The sequence below is a fragment of the Ascaphus truei genome, chromosome 8, assembly GCF_040206685.1.
Source record: "Ascaphus truei isolate aAscTru1 chromosome 8, aAscTru1.hap1, whole genome shotgun sequence".
In the NCBI taxonomy this organism is placed as follows: Eukaryota; Metazoa; Chordata; class Amphibia; order Anura; family Ascaphidae; genus Ascaphus; species Ascaphus truei.
The window spans coordinates 47,993,675-48,018,192 of record NC_134490.1 but is presented as its reverse complement, the minus strand read 5'-3'; the positions used below and the strand labels follow the sequence as shown (position 1 = coordinate 48,018,192).

The 24,518-nt window shown below is 40.0% G+C and overlaps 1 protein-coding gene across 1 annotated transcript; it reads right to left on the bottom strand.

The window, feature by feature from the left end:
* Positions 1 to 2,630: 2,630 nt before the first annotated feature.
* SMC3 (structural maintenance of chromosomes 3) lies at positions 2,631 to 24,220 on the bottom strand. The gene is made up of 29 exons (XM_075611844.1): positions 24,045 to 24,220; positions 21,566 to 21,641; positions 19,641 to 19,679; positions 19,208 to 19,275; positions 18,527 to 18,598; positions 18,336 to 18,415; positions 17,863 to 17,941; positions 15,870 to 15,987; positions 15,592 to 15,767; positions 15,338 to 15,418; positions 14,861 to 15,025; positions 14,615 to 14,736; positions 13,975 to 14,188; positions 13,560 to 13,663; positions 13,234 to 13,333; positions 12,764 to 12,924; positions 12,300 to 12,441; positions 11,426 to 11,576; positions 10,296 to 10,448; positions 9,511 to 9,662; positions 9,165 to 9,323; positions 8,877 to 8,984; positions 8,382 to 8,490; positions 7,251 to 7,498; positions 6,799 to 7,011; positions 4,807 to 4,998; positions 4,407 to 4,584; positions 3,661 to 3,767; positions 2,631 to 3,116 (listed from the first exon to the last, which is right to left on the bottom strand). The coding sequence occupies exons 1-29, from the start codon at positions 24,057 to 24,059 to the stop codon at positions 3,045 to 3,047; spliced, it is 3,654 nt and encodes a 1,217-aa protein (XP_075467959.1). The 5' UTR covers positions 24,060 to 24,220; the 3' UTR covers positions 2,631 to 3,044.
* Positions 24,221 to 24,518: the final 298 nt, after the last annotated feature.

Here is a 24,518-nt window from a genome sequence, read left to right as displayed (position 1 = left end):
TCTTGTGAACTGATATTTGTGAGTTTCCATTAACCCATTTAAAGAGTATTTATCACAGGATACGCGAGGCCCACGTAATGTGACGCTTCCTTTCACTGGCTCCACTGTCTGGGTTCCTGGGTGTCCTGCATACACTCAAAGGTTAACAGTAGTGTAGAAGAAAACACTTGGATATGATGCAGCTGCCATTATTACATATGTGCAGAGAGCATAGAACAAAGTTTCGGAGGCTAGCCTTCACTTGGGTGCAATATCCTCTACATGGGAAAAAGTCGTCTGTCATAAAGGATAGCCCCTCTTACTGTACATCCCTGCAGGCTGAACTTCCCTGAACTAAATCAGAAACACCTGCTTTCTGGGATAGGCCAACATTGCAGAAAAGAATCAGATGCTTAATTCTATCTTATCAAAAGCATAATACAGGGCATATTTATAAACTGGTAGATACCACAAACTTTCTAAAATAATCTCAGAGATGAAAAATATTACCTCAGGAGCTCTATGAATGGAAAGCATAGTGCTCAAACAAGAGTATTATGCTATGAAGCTGTAAGGCTCAGGGAAAATATGAGGGCATACTAATTCACAGAAAGGGCGATGGATTCATGGAATAACCTCGTAACAGAGGTGGAGCGGTCAATACAGTAAGGGAATAAAAACATGCTTAAGATATTAGGCTATCCTAAACATAAAAACCAGAGATCAGCTTGAGGTTGTTACCACAAAAAGGAAGGTCGGACAAGCGCTTATTTTCTGCCCTCAAATTCTGTTTCTAGAAATGAACACACAATTACAATGCCCTTAGTTTCTCATCAGTAAGTTCCCCCTGTGAATCTGGGATAGAGTTTAGTGCACTGTAAGCAGTCAAAAGATTGCACTGCATTCATGTTTCTTAATAATCGTTTAAAGTTTTACTTGATCTCAATTTTTTAATAAGGTTTACTTAGTTTTTTCCCCCATCATGGCTGGTGGCAATATAAATATGCCAACCTCAGTAACAGTGCTCTCGAAAGGGCACTAATTCTTAGTTGGTACAGTCCAGCCCTCCCTGATCATTGCATGAATAAGTACAGTGCTGTGCTGTATTCCTGCGGGTCAGAGAGAGAACTAAAACATTGTTTTGTAGCATTAGCTAATCTTAAGTGGCCTGATTAGCTGTCTCACATTTTGTGTGAACATTAAAAGCAAACAAAACAAAAATAAAGACTCCATAATGAAACACCTTGAGCATGTGTATCGAAGATATGGGTTTACAAAAGTATAAGTACCATTTATACAATTGTCACATGTATTACTGCTGTGAAGCACTATATACATTAATGGCCCTATATAAATAAATACATACAAAAATATGCATCCCAGGATGAGGGTTCTGATTGGCTGTCATCTACGGGTCCAGAAAAAACAGTTCAAGGGTAGTGTTTAAGGAAGACAAAAGGGAAGCAAGAACAAACTACTAGTGTACAATGAAATTCCAAACACAGAACAACATTAAAAAGGATATTAATGAAAACCACAGCAACAGATTAATACAGATTTGAACTAACCAATTATTCTGGTAACTAGCGTACTGATTACATGAGTGGCTTAGTGAGTAAAGACACTAAGGCCTGGGACATAGTAGTAGCTTGAGCCGTGCTGAGCAGATGCACTTACCCCCTGCATCTGTCATCAGCGCGACTTTAGCAGCCGCTTCCGCATGCGTGCGGAGGCTCAGGTATTTTGGAGACAGGCAAATTTAAAATTTGCCGCTCAGGGAAGCGGAGGAGCGGTCACGTGACCGCTCACATCCAATGGGAGCGGGGGACTAGCCCCGCCTCCCGCCCCCAAAGCACGCTCACTGCCTCGCCTGCCAGGACACAAAAAAGCTCCAGTTTGAGCAGGCGAGGCAGAGCAGGAGCGCTGATCAGCGCGGCCCGAGGCACCATGCCCGAGGCCTAACTCTGGTTCAGTTCCCAGTGTCAGCTCCTTGGACAAGTCATTATCTCCCTGTGCCTCAGGCACCAACAAATATATAGATTGCAAGCTCATCTGTGCAGTGACTGTCTAACAATCCTATGCGCTGCGTACCGCTCACAATACTGTAATTGTGAAGCACTTTGAATCCCACTGGGAGAAAAGCGCTATTTGAAATAAAGTTATTATACCATCTTTACAGAAATCCAAAACAGATCCGCTTTAGTTCTGCATTTTAACTTAACAGAACCCATATAACCAGAAATGTGCAATATTCCCTATAAATGTGCAGCTAGATGGCAACTCCTTAAAACCCATGCGATTAAGAAGTGTATATTACAAATAAATATATTGCTGCACTATGCAGCAGAATCAACACAATGTATAAGAACATGATTAAAAACCATTAACATTCTCTGGCTTTATGAAGAGGGCAGAGGACTCAGAGGCCATCTGTGCTCTTCAGGAATGTTATATTAGCTACTGAAAGCGCTGATAAGCCTGAGCTGTCAGCTTCAGAAGTCCTGTGTGCCTGCATGTGACCTGAAATGAACACTAGGAAGATATGCTGCGTGATCTTTAAATGCTAGCTGTCTGGAGCTACAAGTGGAGCCTTTTCAAAGCCAAAAGGTGATTACCGAGGCACTTACATGTCCATCACTCGTTATGCAGGGTAATAAGAAATATTATTTATTGTGCTGCTACATCAAGAACCAGGCGCATTATAAACAGACATAAAACCAACTGTTTAATTAAAGCTATTTAAAAGACACAAGGCCGTGTGGTAAAATTAGGAGTTGAAATGCACTTTTTGAAAAGCATTAAAACAGCAAAGGGGAAACTTTGCAAAAAGTAAGTAAAGTAAAAGTACGAAGGTAACAGGTATCTTATAAAATCACATTGCAACAACATAAAATGGATGCAAAAGCTCATAATACAATATATGTAAGCCTGCGGTCCAACGTGTTAAAATAGCTATTCTAAACGAGGGTGAAATGTTCCACTTTTAAATATACATATCCGGGTGCGTGTTTAACAATAGTTAACACTCTGTACAATGTCTTCCAGTGAAGTGGTCAGAAAGTCCTTCAGCCATGTGTTGTGTCATCCTCCACAAAGTCCTTGGCCTGTTCTGCTGTGATCACATCAATGTGACTAACCTAAAGAAACAGAGCAACTAGGTTATAAAAACAACAACTAAAAAAAGTAGAAACAGAAACGCATTGCTGTCATCCATTTAATAGCCTGTTCCTGGCACACAGCTGATCGCGACCCTGCCATTCGATCAGGAAGCTTGGCACCTCAAAAGCATATGTACACCCAAGTTCAGAGTTAGAGAGCAGATGCTTTTGAGATGCAAATTGACACTGCAAGTCTAATTACCATCAGATAATGTTCCCCAACCAATGGCAACCAAACCTCTGCCGAGGCTAATATCCCAGAACAAGGGATACATATTAACTTCCTTCCAAGGCTTTGCAATAGAATTACAGAATATATTAACTTATTTTACTGGGAGAAAACACAGAAACATAGATCCATTAACATATTTTGCTACTGAGACACTTGTACCTTATGTAATACATCAAGACTAGCCCTGTAATTGTGATCAATCAGAGAGGTTGGTGCATATAACCTGCCTTCTGCTTTCATGTCCGCAATATGAAAGGAATTAATGACGAGATGCTAACACAAGACATTTACCTTGTTTCTAAATTTGACGCCATAAAACTTGTCAGCAGATTCCAACAGTTCAGGCCTAAAGGTTGTCGTAATAAACTGGGCGTGTGATGCAAGTTCCATGATCATATCTGAGGAAAAGCAAAATAAAATATTTCACAGTTAAACATTTAAAGATTTTACAATATTACGTTAAGCGCAGAGGTTCTCAATTCCAGTCCTGAAGGGCCACTCAATGACTGAGCCCCCTGTGCTGAAGCAGGGATAGCCTGAATACCTGACCTGTTGGTGACCCCTGAGAACAGACATTGGCCACCCCTGCACAAATGTTTTGCAAGATCAAGACTAGACCTCTGCTCTCCAGCTTCTCTCCGCTTGGTTGCAATGCATTTAGGTGCTGTATATGCAAACTATTAGTTTTATGTCATCACAAAACAGTGTAAAGAAATGCAGGTAAATCTTAAAATGACCCCTCTAAGGATTGTAATTCCCAGTCCCACTGATCCCATCTCAATTCCAAGACTCCCACATGGTTGCTTCCAATTGACTCAGGTGAAATGCATATTATTTGTTGCACCTCATGCTTTCCTTTGGGATAAGCCTCATCTCAGAATGCTGTTTTTGTAAAACGAATGGCCTTCTCTATTTTAAGATCCATCCTAATTTATGCTGGATTGCTGTTGTAAAGCTGTGCATCTATTTAGCAATGTATATGCTAATAAAGTCAGTGAGATTCTAATAAGGCATGGTAAAAACAAAACCACCCCCACCTGACACTGCCTTTCTGTGCTGAGCATCCAGGGCCTGGTCAATTTCATCAAAAAGGTAGAAGGGAGCAGGGTCACATTTCTGGATGGCAAAGATAAGAGCTAGGGCCACCAGTGATTTCTGTCCCCCGGAAAGCTGCTGCATTTCCCTCATTTCCGCCTGCTTCCCTGTAAAGGAGACCTACAGAAACAGACAAAACGCTTTAGTGAGTAAACAGAAACTTTTTGTAAATACAAATCCGCCTCGGATTATATGCAACGCAGCAATATACTTCAAAGAATTGGTGGGTGGAAACAATCTTGATTAGGTAATATATTTTGACAAATGAGAAATACATTACTTCCAATGTCTGATGAGGGTCCCTAGGTGATCCCCTCCCCGTCACAAACAGCTGCAATTTACCCTAATTCCGACTCCTGTGAACTGATCGACTGAGGGGACACTACTCTGTGAGCTGGAGCCCTTCTCACTTTCAGCACTTCCTTCTCCCTCATCCTGCGACTGACTTCCTTCCACGTCTCCCTTTTTCATCACCAGGGTGGCCTTTCCCCCCGGTACCAGCTTCTGGAAGACTTCGCTAAAGTTCTTTGACACCTGAAATGAAGTTGATCATTCCTTAATTATGTTCTTTATGGTGTTTTAACATAACACTGATTTAAACATAACAATGAGCGAAGACCAAAACTAATCAGCTACCAAAAATTATTGCTGCAATGTACCTTAGAGCAGGGGTGCTCAACTCGTCCTCAAGACCCCTCAACAGGTCAGGTTTTCAGGATATCCCAGCTTCAGCACACGTGGTGGAGTCTTCGACTGAGTCTCTGATTGAGCCACCTGTGCTGAAGCTGGAATATCCCGAAAATCTTACCTGTTGAGAGCGTAAGGACTGGAGTTGAGCCCCCCTGCTTTAGAACATATCTGATACAATAAAACAAACCCAAGTTTACACGTTTATTTGTAAAGCACTAGAACAGAATCCATGATTACCATTTACAAATGATAATTTCTACTACCGCATTGGTTTAAATGCAACTGAATACCAAGATACTGTTGAAATACATAGTTCTGCTTAACAATGATGACAATAACGAAAGTAACATTGTATGAAGAGATTTATTTCCCTTAGAAGACACTGAAATGCATAAATTTTACAAATGGATTTAGCCAATAAAATAAATGGCATTTTTAAAGAGTCAATACAAGTGCTGCGTTTTTACATTGGCTTGAAGCAGGGGGTCTTCGGAGCTGAACCCCATTAACCAGCTCTGGGGACCCCTCTGCTTCCGGAGATACTTGCCTCTGTAGGGGTGCCGGTAGCTGCTCCGCTAGACTACCTGTAGATCACAATGGCGGCTTTCGAAACTCCTGCGACATGAGGGCTAATAGAAAGCCGTGACGTTGTCTCTTGCGGCTTCTTATTGGCTCGCGTGACTGGGAGCTTTAAATAGCAGAGGGGCAGGCACCCCCTATTGAGGTAAGTATCTTGGGATTAGCGGGTCCCTTGGGGTGAAATTATTGGGGTTCAGCTCCGGAGACTCCTGCTTCAAACCCAACGTTGGATTTCTCCTTTTTTTCCCCCTTCAAATATTTTTATTGGAGAAGTATATAATAAACATTCATCAGGCGACTGCTTTAAGGCTGCGCGTATAGTGCCGGCGACAGCGACGCCGCATCAAAACAAATGCATTAACGCCGTCGCGTGTGCTTATTGTAAGCGCAACGACTTGGTCGCAATCGCTGGAAGTCATCTCAATTTGATTTTTCCAGCAACCGCAGCCTGACGTCACCGTCACTATAAGCGTAGCCTTAGAAAGCAGTCATTTTTTTTACATTAGCATCACCTCGTTTATGCTTTTTTTTGACAGTTTGTCTAGATGAGGGTGCTATCTTTTTCCAAGAGGCTGCCACGGCACATCTAGCCGCCGTCAGTATAAATCATATTAGCAGTCTCATAGGACGATCCACGACCTAAACTGGTTTTGCCAGTAGGAGCGTCAAAGGGTCCACAGGAATGGACCGATCGGTTGAATCCTTAATAATTATTTGGACCATGGTCCAGAATTTCTGGATCGCGGGACATGTCCACCAAATGTGCACTATATCACCTCTTTGTCCACAGCCCCTCCAGCACAGACCTGGATTTCTCCTTTAATACGGTGATTGCAATAACATTTTCTAATTAGCTGCAGGTCTATTTTATTTCTACACGACTGCTTAATTTTAAAATCGTAAAATACTTCCAAGATAACTGTTGGCTATACATTTCATAAATATTATGCAGGAATCTAGCAATTCTAAAACCGATACCATCTTGCATAATATTTAACCAATGGCCATTCAGCAACATTGAAAAGGGACAATAACTTTCACTGCCTTTTGTGCTGATAGAAATACCTGTTTGAAAGTGAGCTGGATAGCCTCGTATTTCCTGAGCTCCAAGACATTCATGAGCTCCATGATGGATTTGTGGCCGCGATCCAATTCTTCCTGTCGTTTAATTAGTTTCTCCTTCTGTTCAGAGAAATTTACAAACTGATCCAAGGCTTTCTTGTTAACGTGACTATACTTCTTGAGTTCTGTGTTGCACTGTTCCAACTTGCGAAATAACTGAAAGAAAAGTATATATAAATCAAATCATTGAAATTTATTGAAACAAAATGAGATAAAATACAAAAATTAACCCGTTCATTTTTAGCCCTTTTTGGTAGTTCCTATCCCTTGTTCTGAGGAAGTTTTTATGTTTTCTCAACCAAACACTAACAAAAGTGCACTAAAATTACGTAATGTAAAAAGAAAATAAAGTCATAATTGAAAGAAACTTATTTTAATTGTTTCCTCACATTTACCTGTTTTAAACTTAGCGTCTGATACTTTTCAAAAGCCTCCTGTGGGAGGGAGCCCAGTTCTCTGATCTTTTTCATGCACTCCTCTTTCTTCTTTAGAAGCATTCCCTGACGATTCGTCATCTTTTCAAGCTCTTTTGTATCATGGTTGATGGCGTCCATGTTATCCTTCTCCATGTTCTTCCAACAGTCCATGCTCTTCACAAGCGCTTTGCTCTCAGCTTCTGTTTTATCGATTAAGACATCCAGATCTAATAAAGAATAAACACTTTGTTCAAACGTCCCTCAGACAGTACCCACTTACTGGCTGTAAAGGTCTCTTTGTATGTAGAGAACTGAGTATACTGCAGTCTGGAGGACATCAGTTTGACCTCCAGCATTAGAATGATGAATGCCAGTCAATTACATTTAATGGCAAGTGTATCTACTGGAACACAAGTCTGGGTATATTTAGGATACAGGGACAGCTGCAAACAGAAGAGTAAATCACCTGTAACACTTGTACTGAGATCAGGAAAAAGCAATTATTTTTATCAAAAGTGTGTGAATGAAACTTGGTGTTTACACCATTTTAATATGAGAAGGCACCCAGGACTCTCGACTCCGTTTTTAAACATGTTTTATTGAAGCTTTCTCATGATTCCTACAGTGACCCTCATTTCCTTTTATTATTTATGCTGCAATCAGAGATCGGATTATAATTCCATAGACTCCAGACCACTTGCAAAATTGTGTCTCCCCTGTGAAGTAATAGGGACTGGGCTGGTGTGGTTACGCAGTGCTATGCCGCAAGAAACCTTCCAGCACCTGAACATTCCTAACATCCCCATACACTTGAATGGATGGCAAAGGGATCTTCCAAGGCAAGGTGTCTGACTGGCATCGCACAGTTTAGTAAATATGGGCCTAAAGGCTCAGTTTTATATATTGTAAGAAGAATGGGAGAAAAACTAACAATTTGGGCTATATTTATAACAATCCTCTGTTTCACCCAAAAAAGTGAAGTGTCTCAAAGGCTGGAGCAGATGTGAAGGAACCATTAGCGGTAGAGCTCAGCAATGCAACCTGACCAACAGCATCACCTGGATAACTGCTACAAGGAGCAGGCCTACAACTGGTACCGTGTGTATGCACCTTCTGATCGTGCCAATGTATCCTTCACTCGTTTGTTGATTGCTTCCAATTCAGACGTTGTGGCCGTGAGGACAGTCCCTCCCTCAGTCTCTCTCAATTCATTAAGTTCCTACAAAGTGCACAAAAGAGATATTTCAAGCAATGTCAATTGCAACGTATTCACGTTTCCAACTTCATCTGAACCACTGATTGCTGTGCTGTTTGTTGCACATAAAACATGCCAAATCACCACCCAGGCTTATTTTAATGCAAAACAGGAACGAAGGCTTACTTTATTACTTACATTTGTACATTAGAGTACAATAAAAGTAGTCGTTTCAATAAAAAGCCAAGTGAAAGGATCACCTGCACCGGTTCTCACAGAAATAGGTAAAAAATAACATGTCTGCAACATTTCCCATCTACTTTTGAACTGTGTTGAATAGATCAGTACTAAAAAGTGTTCAGTTCTGGTCAAAATAAGACACCTTATAAAATAATATGTTATTTTCTCACTTGTTCCACTTGGTCCAGTCGCTTCCTGAGATTTTCATTGAGGTAAGTCTCCACTCTAGTGATTGTGCCCTCAAGCTTAATTCTCTCATTTAAGAGCTGCCTGTTTTCCTTTAAAGAAATAAATGTTAAATATTAACAACAGACATCAGAAGATCCATTTTTTTTCCTGCAGTCTGAAAGTAGCAGATGCAAAATAGAGGCAGTGTTGACATCAAACAAACAGAATATCTGATATGGTAAAATCTTTAGAACGGCAGCAACTTTTTTTTTTTTTTTTTTAAAACTTACTTGCTGCAACTGCCGAATCTCATCATTTAGAGCATCCACCCTCTTCTGGTCATCCAGGCTGAGTTGAGATAAAAGGTCTGTCCCAAGCTCTGCTTTCAGCGACTCGCGTGTAGATTCCATTGCGTGCAAACTTGCCTCCAAGCTTTGCAAGCTGCGTTGCTGCAATACAGATGACAATAATAAGCACTCATCGGAAGAAATCCAAAACGCATGAAATTGTTTAGATTGTCCTTGAGGCAGTTCTTCTCAATTAACGGATAATTGGGGGGAAATAAATAAAAATTATACTGTAGTGCAGTAAAGTAATTTACGGCACCGAGATATTACTCCCCTTAGCCAGACTTACCTTAGGCATGAATGTTTTTTCAGACTGCTGTCGCTTTTCTTTAAGCATTTTCATCTCGGACAAGATACTGTCCCGAGAAGCCTTAAATTTCCTCTGTTGTGTCTCAATCTGCTGCATCTGATTCATCAGTTGGTCAATGTCATTGTTAATTCGTGAATAGCGCTAAGGAAAATGTAATTACATGATGCAGAAACACCATCAAATGAAATCCAGATTCCATAACCTTTTAACAATGATCAGGATCTACATTACACATATTACAGGGGGGGTGGGGGGGAAGCGGGCAAAATTCCCCATCCTTTAATGTGTGTGAATACAAATAATGTAGGATTTTAACACAGTGAAGAGGTTCCAGTTACACTTTAAACAAAGCACATAAAAATAAAAAATAAATATACATACAGATACATATATTTTCTTGCTTCAATTCCTTAAAACTAGGATGTCAGTCTAAAGCCGTCCTCTTATTCATTTGAAATCACCTCTACAAAATTAGTAAACGGTGCATAGATTTATTCTTAGAATTTGTTAAATTAAACTCCATGATTCACACTGACCGCTGGCATTTCAAAAACCGTTTTTACGCCTACTCAATGATGCCGTCACCGAGTATTAGTCATGCTTCATGCACCAATGCTCAGGACAAAAATGTAACAGCTACAAGTTCTGAACAAATACTTCCTAATTACACAATTTGCTCACCCACCATATTTAGGTACAATAATTATTTGCAATTTGTGTTCCATTCTCAGCAGTGTTACGATTACGTGCACACAAAAGGATATTTTCAATATTTCTTCTCAGGTTTTCGTTCAACTTTGCCTCCAGAGCATGGAGTTCTTCTTCTACTTTCCGGACATCTTTCTGCAGTTCAAGTCGGGATTTTCTAGAGTCGTAGTATCCTCCTGTCAGAGCACCACGGTGGCTAACCTGGTCCCCTATCACAAAAAGACTGTCCCTTTAGTAACTAGCTTCAGAACAAAACAACAAGACAATCATGTTTACTCCCCAACAAGTCAAAGGCTAAACCCCATCAGAAACAGCCAGTGTCACACAGAACAGACAGGAAGGGGTCAAATACAGCAATGACTGCTCTGCCTACAGATCATTCAAATCAGAAGAAATTCAGCTTATATTGATTTATATTTGAGCACTATTGTACTGTTCTGTTTAGAGGAATTTTCCTTGCTAAAAAAGCATGCAAAGATATGCTCCCTCTTCAAGTGATGCTTAAAAACAAGATTCATTAAAAATATTTATATATTCTTGTAAAGTAGTGGGGAAACGGTTCCCATTTGCCAAGAGTAACACTGTTAAGGGAAGATTGCAGTCAAACGCACAGTAACAAACGCACAGCATGCCTGTGGTTATGCATGGCCACTTGATGTAGGTGACTAATGTGTCAGACCTGCTCGACTACAGCGCACGGCACTGACAGCACTACAATACATACAGATTAAGGTTTAATAGGTTTCGTTTCTTTTAACATTTGGGTGCATAATACAGCCAAAGATGTTCAGATTCTTTGGGACAGTTTCTGTGACAAACAATAGACACACTAGATGGGATTTGGTTGTTTGAACATATTCTTTCATGCAGCCTTAGAGATTGATAATGACATAGCATTGGCTAATGCCATTTGCCAAATAAATTCAGAGACTATTTTAAATCTAGAAATGTAAAAAAAAACTTAAAATATTTAAGGTTAACTCGGCTTTTTGAACATGCACAGATCAGTGATCAGGAATACACTCCAATGCCATTTTTGTTTTGCATTGTGCTCGTGTTTATAGCATTATTATAAAAATTAGTCAGTGCTGGGCAATCTTTGGCGAATCACGAGTGGTAAGGACCACAATAGTCTCAACTAACAAACCACAGTAGTGGTGAATTCTTGACCGTACAGAGCACATACCTTCCAGGGTGATGCAATCCATTGTAAATGCTCTGGCCAGCTGAGTAGATACTTCCATGCTTCGGCAAATAAGGGTCTTTCCAAACACATGTTTGAAAGCTTTATCAAAACGTTGAATGTACCGAAGCTTGCTAATCATTGGAATAGCATCCTAACATAGCAAACACAAAAACAAATTAATTGCACATTTCTAATTATGCCTCATAGAATTAAGAAAAATATATTCTTAATATATGACAAAAGCCAAGATTAAAGTTATACAATTAACCCGGTGTGTCCCATAAACGTAAAACTGTTATTGCAAAAATTCCCAACTGATTATAATTTTTGGGGTACACTAAATATTTTATTTACATGTAGAATACTAATTTTAGGCACAAGTTCACACTATTCTACTTGGAGCCAACTATTCTTAGACCACCCATTTTTAGAGTTTGCCCTATTAAGAGGTCTTTAGAAAAAGAATTACCAGTTTATTTATAATCCTAACCCACTTTTTAAGGAGTTAAAATATATTTGTTAAAAACAGTTTATAAGGGCTCTAATAAGAGCAAACACGTTTAAATCTGTGCAGAAGCTGAGTAATTAGCTTATACACAAGACCTTTTTTTGCCAGAACACCACGTGTATTGTTAAATAGCCATTTAACTAATCTTTAAAGATCCAATGCTGAAAGTGCTATACATAAAGAAAAAAAAAAAAAAATGCATCTAAAAGGACCAATTAGCGCTCAAAAAAGTGTGACTTTTTTGTAGAAAAAAATAAATAAAAAAATAAAATAAAAAAATGTAAAACAACCCACCAAAATAGCAGATGGATAAACAATGATTCACAAGGACAATTTTTTTTTTAACATGGGAAAACGCTAACTTACATTGGTCTCGGGATAAGCGGTGTCTCGGACATCTAATTTGTTGAGGGGCAGAAATGTTACTTCTCCAGGCAGGTTCATTTTATTGAACTCCATTAAGATCTTGGTACTGACCTCATCCGATTCCACAATATGATAGAACAACCTAGGTAGCAGCAGGCAGGGTTTAAATGTCAGGGATAGGATTTGCTAGTTTACCCAACTGGAATGCCTATATTGTGTATGTTAATACAATGAACTAAAAGCCATTCAAGTCCTAACTCTCCCCCATCTGTGCCAGATTTCATATGCTGACGCCAGTGAATGTTTTACAAGATTAAATGGAATAAGACACTTTTGCTCAATAATATACATTAAAAATATTGTTATTCATTTTCTTTAATAAGAACAATTGCAATTAGCAAGATATAAACAGAGGCAGAATACAAGACTGAGGAGTGAAGAAACACAAAAACTGTTTATTTTACCTGTTCCCAGCAGTGACTTCAACACAAGTGTAGAACGCAGGCTCACAATCAAAGTTATTCATGACTATTCCATGATAGCCATTGCCAATATGTGGGTTAATGCCTTTACGCCTGAAGTGCTCCAACACTTTATTAATGCTGTCGATACCATTTAAAATTGCCTGCCATGAGAAACAAATGAAAAATATATTTTACAAGAGCCAAAACAAAAGCGAATAAATACAATTCACATTTTCACTTGATTTGTAATAATGCAGAACATATTGCAACATAAACCTTCAATACACCGAAAAGTTTGCTAGATCGGATTAATAAAAGGAAGAGTTAGCCAGATGCATATAAACTGTCACTAGATATTTCTTAGATTTCTATTACCTGCTACCCACTATTGTTTTACCGTATAAATATTGTATCATTTCAATACAGATGTTTCTGAATAAACTGTACATATAGATTCAAGCCCGGATTACCTTTCCTGTGGCGGCTCGGAGAAGCTGCTGTTTCTTCTCCAAATCCTCTCGCTTGGCTGCCAGGGCTTGTTGCTCTGCATTCTCCTCTCTCCACAGGTAACTAAAGGGAAATATAATCAAAAGTTGATACTACACAGCTATGGGATTCTCAGGCAGACACCAGCATGTATTCAGTTTTCCAGTCAAGATAAAGGATCTCCCCCACAATCTTAATATGACCTGAGCCACGTTGTAAGCCACCACAAAATACTTTAAGGGGTCAGTGTTCTTCTAAAAGGAAGCTAGGTTAATCCAAAATATTTCAAACCTATATCATCAGGTCTTACTTTCTCTCACTCTGCAGCTCGTCTTTTTTGTTTTTCACTTCATAGTATTTTTTATCCAGTTCTTCTACTCGTGCCTTCACTTCGCTAAGGTCTTGATCCAATTTCTAAAAAATAAATACATTTTTGAAATACAATCTTTAAAATGCTTGTGTAAACTTGAACCTATTATTCTGATGGACATTTATTCCTACTTTGAGCAATGGAATCTGACAGATACCTACATCAATAACACTTGAAAACCCAAGAATCCTGCACATCTTGCAGTGTAGTGAAAAAAGCACCAGCACGAAAAACAAAACACATTCAAACATTCACCATTTGAAACCAAACTGGTCAGCTGTGTAGATGTCCCGTATGAAATTGTACCTGCTTACGAGTGGTTATTTCCAAAGCAAAGAGGGAAATCACAACTTACACTATACTGCTCTAGGTTCTTCTCCTTATTGGCTTCAGTATCTTCTAAATCCTTGTTTATGGCTGCAATCTGACGTTTCTTATCATTGATGGCCTGGTCCAAGGACTTTAACTCCTTTTTAATCCACTTATCTCGCTCTTCTTTAGATGTAAACTGACTTCCACGTCCTTGCTTGGCATACAGATCTGTTCTTTCCTGGGTAGCCTGGGCCAACCTAAATCATATGGTTTTTATTAAAGTTATTAAATGAAGATTTTACATTGCATACGCCTTGCTGGAGTTTAGGTAGAAGACTAATGAGTGCTTAAATAGGAATTATTCCTAAATACAAGTTAAGCAAAGACAACTAGAATACAAGAAGCCATGCCACCTATTCAGCTACTCGCCCAATATACAACTTGTGTAGACTTATTTCTAATGTGTTAAAAAAAAAAAAAAAAAAAACTATTCAAAACAGTGGCCCAGAAGATGCAGGTGCCACAACTACCAATAAGGCTTTGAACAAGCTTTAGGATTTCTGGCCTAAAGAAACATGGGACATTAAGCCAGCAGCCCATGGGATGATTTAAACATTTTTGTTACTAGTGGTACTAGTTGAAAAAAAATAAACATTCTAAACACCATGGCAAAAAATACCAACCTCGCTATCCCATTTTCTTCTTTTTGTTTCACGCTGGAGAATTTCGGTTCGGTTTCTGCAAGCTCCTTCTGCTTTTCCTCGATTTTCTCCAGTAGTTTGTGTCTCTCTTTCAACAAACGTTTCTTAAGAGGAAAGGATTGCAGGAAAGAGTCGATTAACCGACATACGCCTCAAAATGAACAAGACATTTATAATGTCACTGGTCTCACACTCTTTGTAGGTAAGAGTTTATATAGACATTCCTACCCTCTGCTCACTGTTCCCAGCCAACTCATCCTGCAAATCCTTTGCTTTCAGCTCTAGTTTTGTTCTTTGCTTAATTTGCTCCTGCCTTTCAGCACTGAGTTGTTCCTTCTCTTCTTTCATAGCAGAGATCTTGGATTTCAACTCACGAACTTGGCGCTCAATTTCCTATTAAAGATATTAATCTTTTATAAGTACAATAAAAAGGGGTCATTTGTTAGTACAGTACTTATATAGAGAAGACAATAAAATTGAAGTATTGTCTAAAGATTATACTTCTATTGAATTTAGGTTTACAAATTCAATTTCGGAACAGACTTGTCACTATAGTTTATATTCTAAATCCTTTAGCAATAAATAATTCTATACATGAATTACATTTACCATCACCTTTTCTACAACTTATAACATCAAAAGCGCTAACCAAGGTACAAATGTAAGGAACAAGGATTTAAATCTCCAAATGCGTTTCAGACACACCTCCATTTTATCTCTTGCATCCTGTTGGGCATCTCGCAGTTGCCGAGATTTTTCTCCACTTGTCTCACGTTTTGAAGAAAGCTACAAAACAAAAACTCATTTAAACACAAATGGCTCCCGTTTCCACAGCTTCAAAATGCCCTGGCACGAACAGATTTATTTCCACACAATATCCAAACACGCCCAAGTTCTGCTGTTCTGTTATTGGGCAACGTGCTACGTAGGAGGAGAAGATACAGAAGGTGATGACTGACCTCATCCAGCTTTGCTCGGGTCTCATTCAATTCCTGGTTGTAAATGGTATATTCCAGAGCCCTCCTCATCTTGTCCCACTTTTGATACTGCGCAAGTTCTTCCTTTTCTTCCTCCAGGGTATGTAATCTTTCTTCAATATACTTCAACAGCTCATTAATCTTCTCACGTTTACCCTCTTAAAAATAAGATAGATAGAATTGATAACAGTAGTGAATACCCACATCTCTAAGCACCTTTTGGATACCACTTAAAATAATTTTCTGAACAGGTTATTTACCAGTTTCCTTCATTAAAGAGATACTTTCTTCTTTACGTTCGTCATACACTCTGGTTCCAGCTACCTCTCGCAGCAGTTTCAGCCTCTGTGAGTCGGGAGCAGTTGCCATCTGGTTAATCTAAAATGGGGACGGAAAACATTTACAATTAACCATTAAAAAGAAACTCCTCATATCTGTTACTTAAGACAACATTCAGATACGGAAAATCAAAAAGGCTCTCCAAGTGACTGTATTGCAGTGATAGTACCAACGTGATTTCCAGTGAAAATAAATAAGATGTGCAACTCCAACCTTCACACGTATTGTCTTTAGCTTATTCCAGGGGTCTCCCCCGACCACAGGTTGCCGCCTCTCGGGGGCAATTGCACTCACATTTTAGACATGAAATGCAGGCATGCGGTGTGCAAGTGCCCAACAGAAATCACAGCAGCAGATGTCACAGACTAGGTGGTTCAGACCTCAAGGCTCCAATCTCTCGTCCAGCAAGCGACACATCCGGTATGTGCACCCAGTGCCGAATTCCGACAACTCTTCCCAGGTGACACCTGAGGAAGCCATTGACGGAGAAACGTGTTGAGTCCTGTAATTGCGGTGAGCTGTGTGCTCGTGGAAACAGTTGTCAAGAGTTCAGTGCTAGGTGCACATACTGGATGTGCCATCAGACGCCAGCAATTCCTGTTGTGCACTTGCACATTTCATGTGTAAAATGTGAGTGTAAATGGCTACATAATCATTTTAATATATTTACACTTCATGCTACACTATGTCCTGCCTTTTGAGTGCGCCACATAAAAAGACTACAAAAAGGGAGAATATATCTTACTTATGCAAGTCCATTTTACCGTTCTTTTGGTAAATTTTCCCGCCCGCCACCAATCCAATTAAACTTAAGACAACATTCAGCCTAGCTTATAAATACCAAAAAAACCTCACAAAACAGTACGTCAATAGTTATGTATCGAAACAAAGAACGCATTATAAAATACGCCAAGCCGCTCATATTCTGAAGCCAGGGTCACGTGTGATGTGTGAATAGCCCCAGATAGCATTAACTCAGCCCCCTTTCCAAATCACTGCAAGTCCTATAATATTTCCTTCACTTTATTGGAAAAGCAGCAGTAAATACAGGCTCTTGTGGATGGTGTGTAGTAGTGAGTTTGTAGTTAGGAAAAGGTAGAAAGAGATGGCCTTGCCATGGGAATGTAACAGAGATGGGCACTGTCTCCAGGGTGGAAAAGGAAGTGAAGAGCAAGGGTCACACTAGAAGTGAGATGGGACAAACTACTGTCAGCAAAGACAGGGGGGAGGGCAGAATAGCCCATTCTGAGACAAAATCTCAGAGGTTGCTGTAGCAACTCACTGGCTACATTCTCACAGGCAGAAAGGGCAACATAATGATACATCACACAGACACGGGGGGGGGGGGCGTGTGTGTGTGTGTGTGTGTGTGTGTGTGTGTGTGTGTGTGTGTGTGTGTGTGTGTGTGTCTGTGTGTCTGTGTGTCTGTGTGTGTCTGTGTGTGTCTGTGTGTGTCTGTGTGTGTCTGTGTGTGTCTGTGTGTGTCTGTGTGTGTCTGTGTGTGTGTGTGTGTGTGTGTGTGTGTGTGAAATGCATGCAGCTGAACTTAAGGAGCTGACAAGCAGAAGGGTGGGTCAAACAGAAATATGATTCTTGTTCCATTACAGCTCAGGTTTTTGTAACAGGAATAAAACACACAGAGTAGTTATTACATCATGCAAAGGGAGAAAGAACAACTTAATGGTAAGTTTGGGAGTGCAAAAATATAAAGTGAGTTTCAATCCTGTGATATTGGGCAAGTTATATACAAGTATAAAGCAAGCCCTCTGGGGCAGAAATGTGTTGTGTCTGTAAATAAGCTTTTAAAGAGACACATGAATAATGTATCAAGAATTATTTGTAAAGCAGTACTTTACATTAACTTCTCAAAATGCTTGGAATTGTAAAAGTAAAAAGCTACTAAAATGTTCTTACCTTGCCTTGTTTCACAATGTAGTATGGGTTGCTGCGAGAAAACCCAGCACTTTCAAGCAGATTCATCACATCATTTTTCCTGTAAGACACTTTTTTTAAAGCATAACTGTATAATAACTTTCTTATTAGAGGTATAGATCTAAAAATTAAGCTTGCAATTTTTAAATGAACTCCAGCAAAGCTATTGTAAGTGCGATATACACATAGTAAACCATTACAAAGCGTATTATTTTTAATAAGCAAAAAATGAATGATGCCTACAAAATCATAATCTGAAATAAAATGTGTTTCAGACTCAAACAAGACTTGTTTCCGAATTAGAAATGCAAAAACACTATGGCTAACAGAACAGTTCAAAGTACAGTGTTCTAAAATGTATCACTACAGCCAGTAATCGTATCAGATGTTAAGGCGAATTTTATTAAACATTTGCCAGACAGAATTTTTTACAGAACACACGTATCACCACCTACGTCACCATTTTCTTGTCTAGGAAATACTGATCCTTTTTGGCCCCAATGACTCTTCGAAGGGAAACCTCTTCCTTGTCAATCTAAGCAAAAATGGAAATAAATCAAATTGCCTGCTGTTTTTGTCCCACTACAGTTGTGTGTAAAATATAAGCAGGACATGGTAAAAGGTGGAGAAAATAAATTTTACTTACTGGTAATCTGTTGTCAGAGTTATCAAATATAATTTCCACAAAAGCAGAAATAACACGAGGTCCAGTTCCCTCCTGAAAACATAATTACAGATTAGATTTCACCTAGTTATAGCAGTTTTCTTAACCTCCGCTGTCAGGAATCAGCAACAGAGCCCTCTGGCAGCGAAAGGGTTTATATTTTGCACATATCTGCTACAAGGAGAATTACATTTAAGGTGTAAATGAACATTTACCCATACTTCCAACTATAAGAAGTTAAAGTGGCACTTCATACTCGGGACTCATCCAACAAAAATGTACATTCTATAACAAAGCATTAATACCTTGCCTTTGCATATATAAAACTAAGTCAACGATTACACACTCCTAAAACAGTTACCCACAGCAAATTGTCTATCACTTGTAAAAACAAAAGGCCCATAAATTATTCACAATGATGAAGGCAATGAACATACTATTCACGTCTGAACTTTGTGGCTTTTCAGTTATACATATATAAAATGTTTTTGTTTTTTTAAGTGTTGGTTGCTTGGGGGTGTGAAAATATATACTGAACATTATTTATAATGCATCATGTTCATATTCACATACTATGCTACTACAAAGAAACATGCATATAATCATAATACAATACATTTAGTCAAGCAGAGATTAGCAAGGCGAGAGGAATGTTTTACTCACGTGTAGTAAAGCCAACCTTTGCTCTGGTCGAAGATGACTGAACTCATCACTGAGAACAAACTGAATGGCTGCAGATAATAAAGGAAAAGCACATTAATATGAGGAATATTGGGAGCGTACAATGATGGACAAACAGCTGCACCCGTCATTTTTTAAGTTGATGCAGAAACAAGCCCCAAGTTTGTCAAACACAACAGGAAGAATAACCTGAAAAATGTCCTTATAAAAGATCATTTTAGTCGACAGTATGACAATACTTTAAAGATATTAAAAATATTTTTTTCGATTAATGTTAACTTTCTAAGATATGCTGCTCATTACACAAACTAAATTTTAATTAAAATAATCCAATTAATTTTATATCAAAACATCTATACACCCAACTTAAAAACAGCAGGTGAGCATTACAGGAGATCAAAGCAACAGAACTTACCGTAGAAAAAATTACTTTTGCCGGATCCATTTCTTCCCACTAAAAAGGACAAACACCAGTACGCATTAGCACATTTTGCATAGTTTTTGGAATACAATTCCATGCAGAGAAAGGAAAACAAAAACAGATACAATGGAAGCGGCATGCACCATTCCTTTTATGATTATGCTAGATCGGTCTACAGATGTAAGGAATTCTCGAATGTAATTCAAAATGAAAACAAAGCAATGTCTTATTATGTCAGTAATGTTAGAACATTTAGGTAAATTAATTTCTTGTGTCCCAACAAAACAGATTATATTTTCAACCATGGCTTAAAAGGATTTATAAAATATCTCCAGTTAATAAATGTACAGTAAGAGTGGTGATTTACATTAACTAACATTTAGCAGAGGAACTTATGCATAAACCTAATTTATAGATATGTTATAAGCTTCTTCACTGCAGTGAATAGCATCTTGCGCTCAGAAAACACTGCTCTAACAGCAGTTAAAATAACAGAAAAAAAGATGCACATACTAATTAAACTATGGAAATATAAACAACTTATTTCTAGTGATCACAGATAAACGACTTCACAGCTATAGTTTACTAGGGTTGGACAATATACCAATATTTAGTAATATCGCAATAACTTAAATCCCCCGGTGTGCCGATATTGGAGATTACATGTTATCGTGGAATAACGGGATGCTGGTGCTCGGAGGTGTAGCTTTGAAGCTGCCTCTCGCTCCCCGAGTCCCCCTCCCTGCTTCTGAATGCAGACTCAGAAGGAGGGGGAAGGGCAGCATGGGGAGAGAGCATGCGAGAGCAACGGGCTGCAGCAGGGAAAGGTAAGAACTTCTTTCCTCACTTTCCTTAAGCCCTCCATTCCCCAACCCTTCTCCTGGGACACTTAACTCCTTCATTTTACCCCTGAGGCAGTTAATCCCAGCCTCACCCTGCAACCGAGGCAGTTAACCCCTTCTCCACCCTCCCCCTGGGGCAGTTAACCCCCTCCTATGTCCCCCCTGGGGCCTTTAACACCTGACTCTCCCCTATGGGCACTTAATCTCCCCCTGCACTTTACCATTTCTCACCTACACTGCTTATCCCTCATCATCCCATCACTCTAACCCTTTATGAAAATGTTTACATTATTTTAACAGATTTTTTAACAATTCTTAATTGTAAAAAAAAATCTGTTTAATATATTTCTGGCATTTTATAAATTAAATGTATTTTTAAATTGAGGGAGTATCTCGGAGTGAGAATGATGGGATGAGAGTGGTTAGGGTGATGGGAGCAGTGTAGGTAGGAAAAGGTAAAGTGCAGACATGGAAAGTGTTTGGGAACGAAGGCCCTTTGTTCTTGTAAATCTAATGAACATTTATTTAATTTTGAGAACACATTTTATTTAGATTTACTACAACATTTTCAGATTTATTTTAACAAATTTATCGCGATATCATTATCGTGGTGAAACTGTTGATATCGCCCAACCCTACAGTATACAAGAACCCTCAAAATTTCCAGAGACACTGGGATGTGAAGACAAACTTGTGTATTTCTTGTTGTTTTGTTGCTTTTTTGTTTAACAATCCAACAATTTATCACATTACTGAATAAACGTACTACTTTTCTGTGAGGTACAGCTGTACAATTTAAATAAAAACCGGAAAAGGCAAACCCTGATTACATGCAAAAAAACCCCAAACACTCCCCCATAAAAGCAGCACGACATCAGGTATAATTATAATTCATTTTTTCCTTTCTATTTTTGCCATTTTTTGAATATCTGTCACGTCTTTACAAAGTGGATGGAAATTCTGCTTTTCTAGGCATACCAGTACATTTATACTCTAGCCCTAAAATACTTCTCTATACCAGTTTATTTTCAAGGCATTACTTGGCTTACTACCATTAATTGGGATCCAAAAACTTACCAATAACATTGTGCTTTGAACTAAACGGATCAACAATAGTTTGATCTCTATAGCTTCGAAAACCCTGGATGATCACCTAATAAAAAAAAGCAGTGTCATTGTTAGAAACAAAGTAAATATTTTGCAAAACAAGAGAAAAAGCGTAACCATGGAAACTGTACTGCGCTTGTGTTATAGCACTGAAAATGATCTTTGAATGGCCTTTCAGCTGCAAATACTTGGACGGTAAAATATGCTAATTCTGAAAGCCGACATGCATACAGATGCCGTGACTAGTGAAGCCTATGAAATCCCTATCTAGATTATTATTGGATTTGAAACAAAAGATTTGAGGTACTAAAGCATGCTTAGAGTTCTTGTAACACTTCCCAATTGTATTGAAGCTGCAGTTCAAGATATCTTATTAAAAAAAATTGTAATTCAAAATGTGCATAAATACAACCTACACACTGACAAGTGATTAGCTAAAGTTGCTGATCGATCACTGAAATTCGGCTGGGGGTTCACTAAATGCATCCTGGGTAATCTTCTGCTGCACTGACAGACAAAGTTCTGTGTGGAAGCTCATGTGACCAGGCAGGCACTAGACTCAATTGGTTCACTGCTAGAGGGGGCAGGGCTCAAAAAGGTGATGCTGTTTCAGAAGGGGAAGAGGATGTGACTTTGTATATGGTTGCTATAGGAACAAAATACTTGTTACATTAGAATACATTAAAATTGTTTATTTTTTTAAATGCTACAAGTATTTTCTCATAGTACAGAACTGATTTAAAAAACAAAACCAAAAAAAAATACCACGTAGGATATTGCTTGAACTGCAGCTTTAAATCAAGTGACACCCATAACACGTTCCTCTTCTCATCTGATTTACTTCTGAACGGGGTCACTGATGGAGGTGCAAACTTTTCACCCACACTTTTGAACTTTACAAAAGTAGCCAATGTTTTTCAATTTGCTGAAAAAGTTAACATGTTCCACAGCCCGAAATAGGAGTTTTGCTGCAGGGGAGACTTATTTAGTAGAATACAGAGCATGTTACATACTTCCCATAACATCGTCACAACAACGCATGGAGAGATACCGGTGAAGGCTGAGCTCAGACAGGCTGCTACGCTACCGCGCCTCTCTGCTAGGCGATGTGTGCTTATCCCCAGCAGACAGAATGATGCGATTGGAGACGGGACTTAAAAAAAAAACAACTGTGTTTGTGATTGGCTGGCGAAGTACACGTGACGCGGCTGCCGCTTGACATCACAACTTCAGGCCTCGTACAGATAGGGAACGGACGCGCTGGCGCTCCGGCACTGCACCCTGCTCAGCCGTGCTTTTCCTGGCCGGCTAGGTGCGCGCGTCTGGGGACGTGGCCCCGACCTCACGGAGCTGTTCCGCCCTCATTGGGCGAACCGCTCACGTGACGCACTTGCGAGCAGCAAAATCAATTTTGCTTGCTCGTCAAGCGGCTGAGCGCCGAGCCCGCCCGCTCACACAGACCACATGCATTGTTGCAACGTGTCCAGCGTGAGCGCGCGCACCCGCTCAGCACCACCCTGGACGAGGCCTCAGTTGTCTTCTTCAAGTGCAGAGGCGACAACGCTGTACTTCGCCGCCGGGGGTCGTTTTCAGTTTGAAAACTACCACCCACCAAAGTGAAAGAGTGGCGAACGTGCGCACGCAAGTCGCATCGCAGCCTGTCTGAACTCAGCTGAGCACATGCGTAATACCTCTCTCTCTCAATAAGATTCTTCTCTGGCGAAATTCAATTGAAAATGTCGAAATTCGCTTCAACTTTCAATTCCACCCAAACATTTTAGGCAAACTGTTTTTTTTAAAAAAGTTTGACCATAACAGGTGAAGCGAATTTGCACGATTCTGACTTTAAAAGGCCGACACAGCTTAAGTGTGTGCGTTTACCCTGACAATAAAGAGGATGCAATCAATCTCTGTGTACGATATTAACTCCATGACACACAATTATTAGTCCTTCAGGTGGTCTCAGCGCCCACTACAAGTCTATGGGTACAAATGGTGGTGTGTGTTAGGATGATCCATTTTAGGGGATTACAGGTGTGTGTAAAATGATGGAATTGACTGCAACCCAAACAAGTCAGAGGCGTTTAGGGTCAGGTCATTATCCCTACAGACCCCAATGCAGTCTCCATGGTATCTAATGACATTATAATGGAGTAGGTTGGGTTTAGGACCCCTACCTCCAGTCCCCCATTATGACATTATAATGGGGGTTTGGGACATCGCTGCCTGACAGCCCTGAGCAAACCATGCACTCTGCCCACCGAAGCTACACGTTTCATAAAGACGCGTCATGCTCCGGGTCCCCGTTATAAGGCGGTTGTGTGGGGGCCGCTGTAATATATAACGTCTCCCTCACACGCGGGCCGGGTGTTTACTCTAGCCCGAGGCCTCACCATAACAAACAGGCCGCAGGCTCCCTCACGCTCGCACCGTGAGCTCGGCCGCTTACCTGCTTGATATACATTGTTATTCGCAACCGGGACCCCCGGTTCTGTCACACAGAGGCGGCCGGGGGTGAGTATAACCGCTCTCCCGGGGTCTCCGGCACCGCCAAGGCGCAATCTCCCGCGCGCAAACAAAATGGCGGCGGCCGTGCCCCCTCCTCCTCAGGCGCAGAGCGGAAGCGCCGGGCGCGCGCAGGGGGGAGGAGGGCAGTCACGCGCGCCGAAGGGCTTTCCTGAATAGACTTCCCCACGGCTCCCAGGGGAGGCCTGATACACTCAGCGACTGGGGGGGGAGTGACTGCAGCGCGCTTCCGGGATGGGAGAGGCATGGGGAACCCCCCCTCTGTGCTGGGGAACATGGTGTGATCCGCCAGGGGAAGCAGCCTGCAACTATTATTCTATTATTTGTTATTTATATGATTGTCACTTGTATTACTGCTGTGTATACTACAGTATATAATAGTACAGTAGTCTCGGTT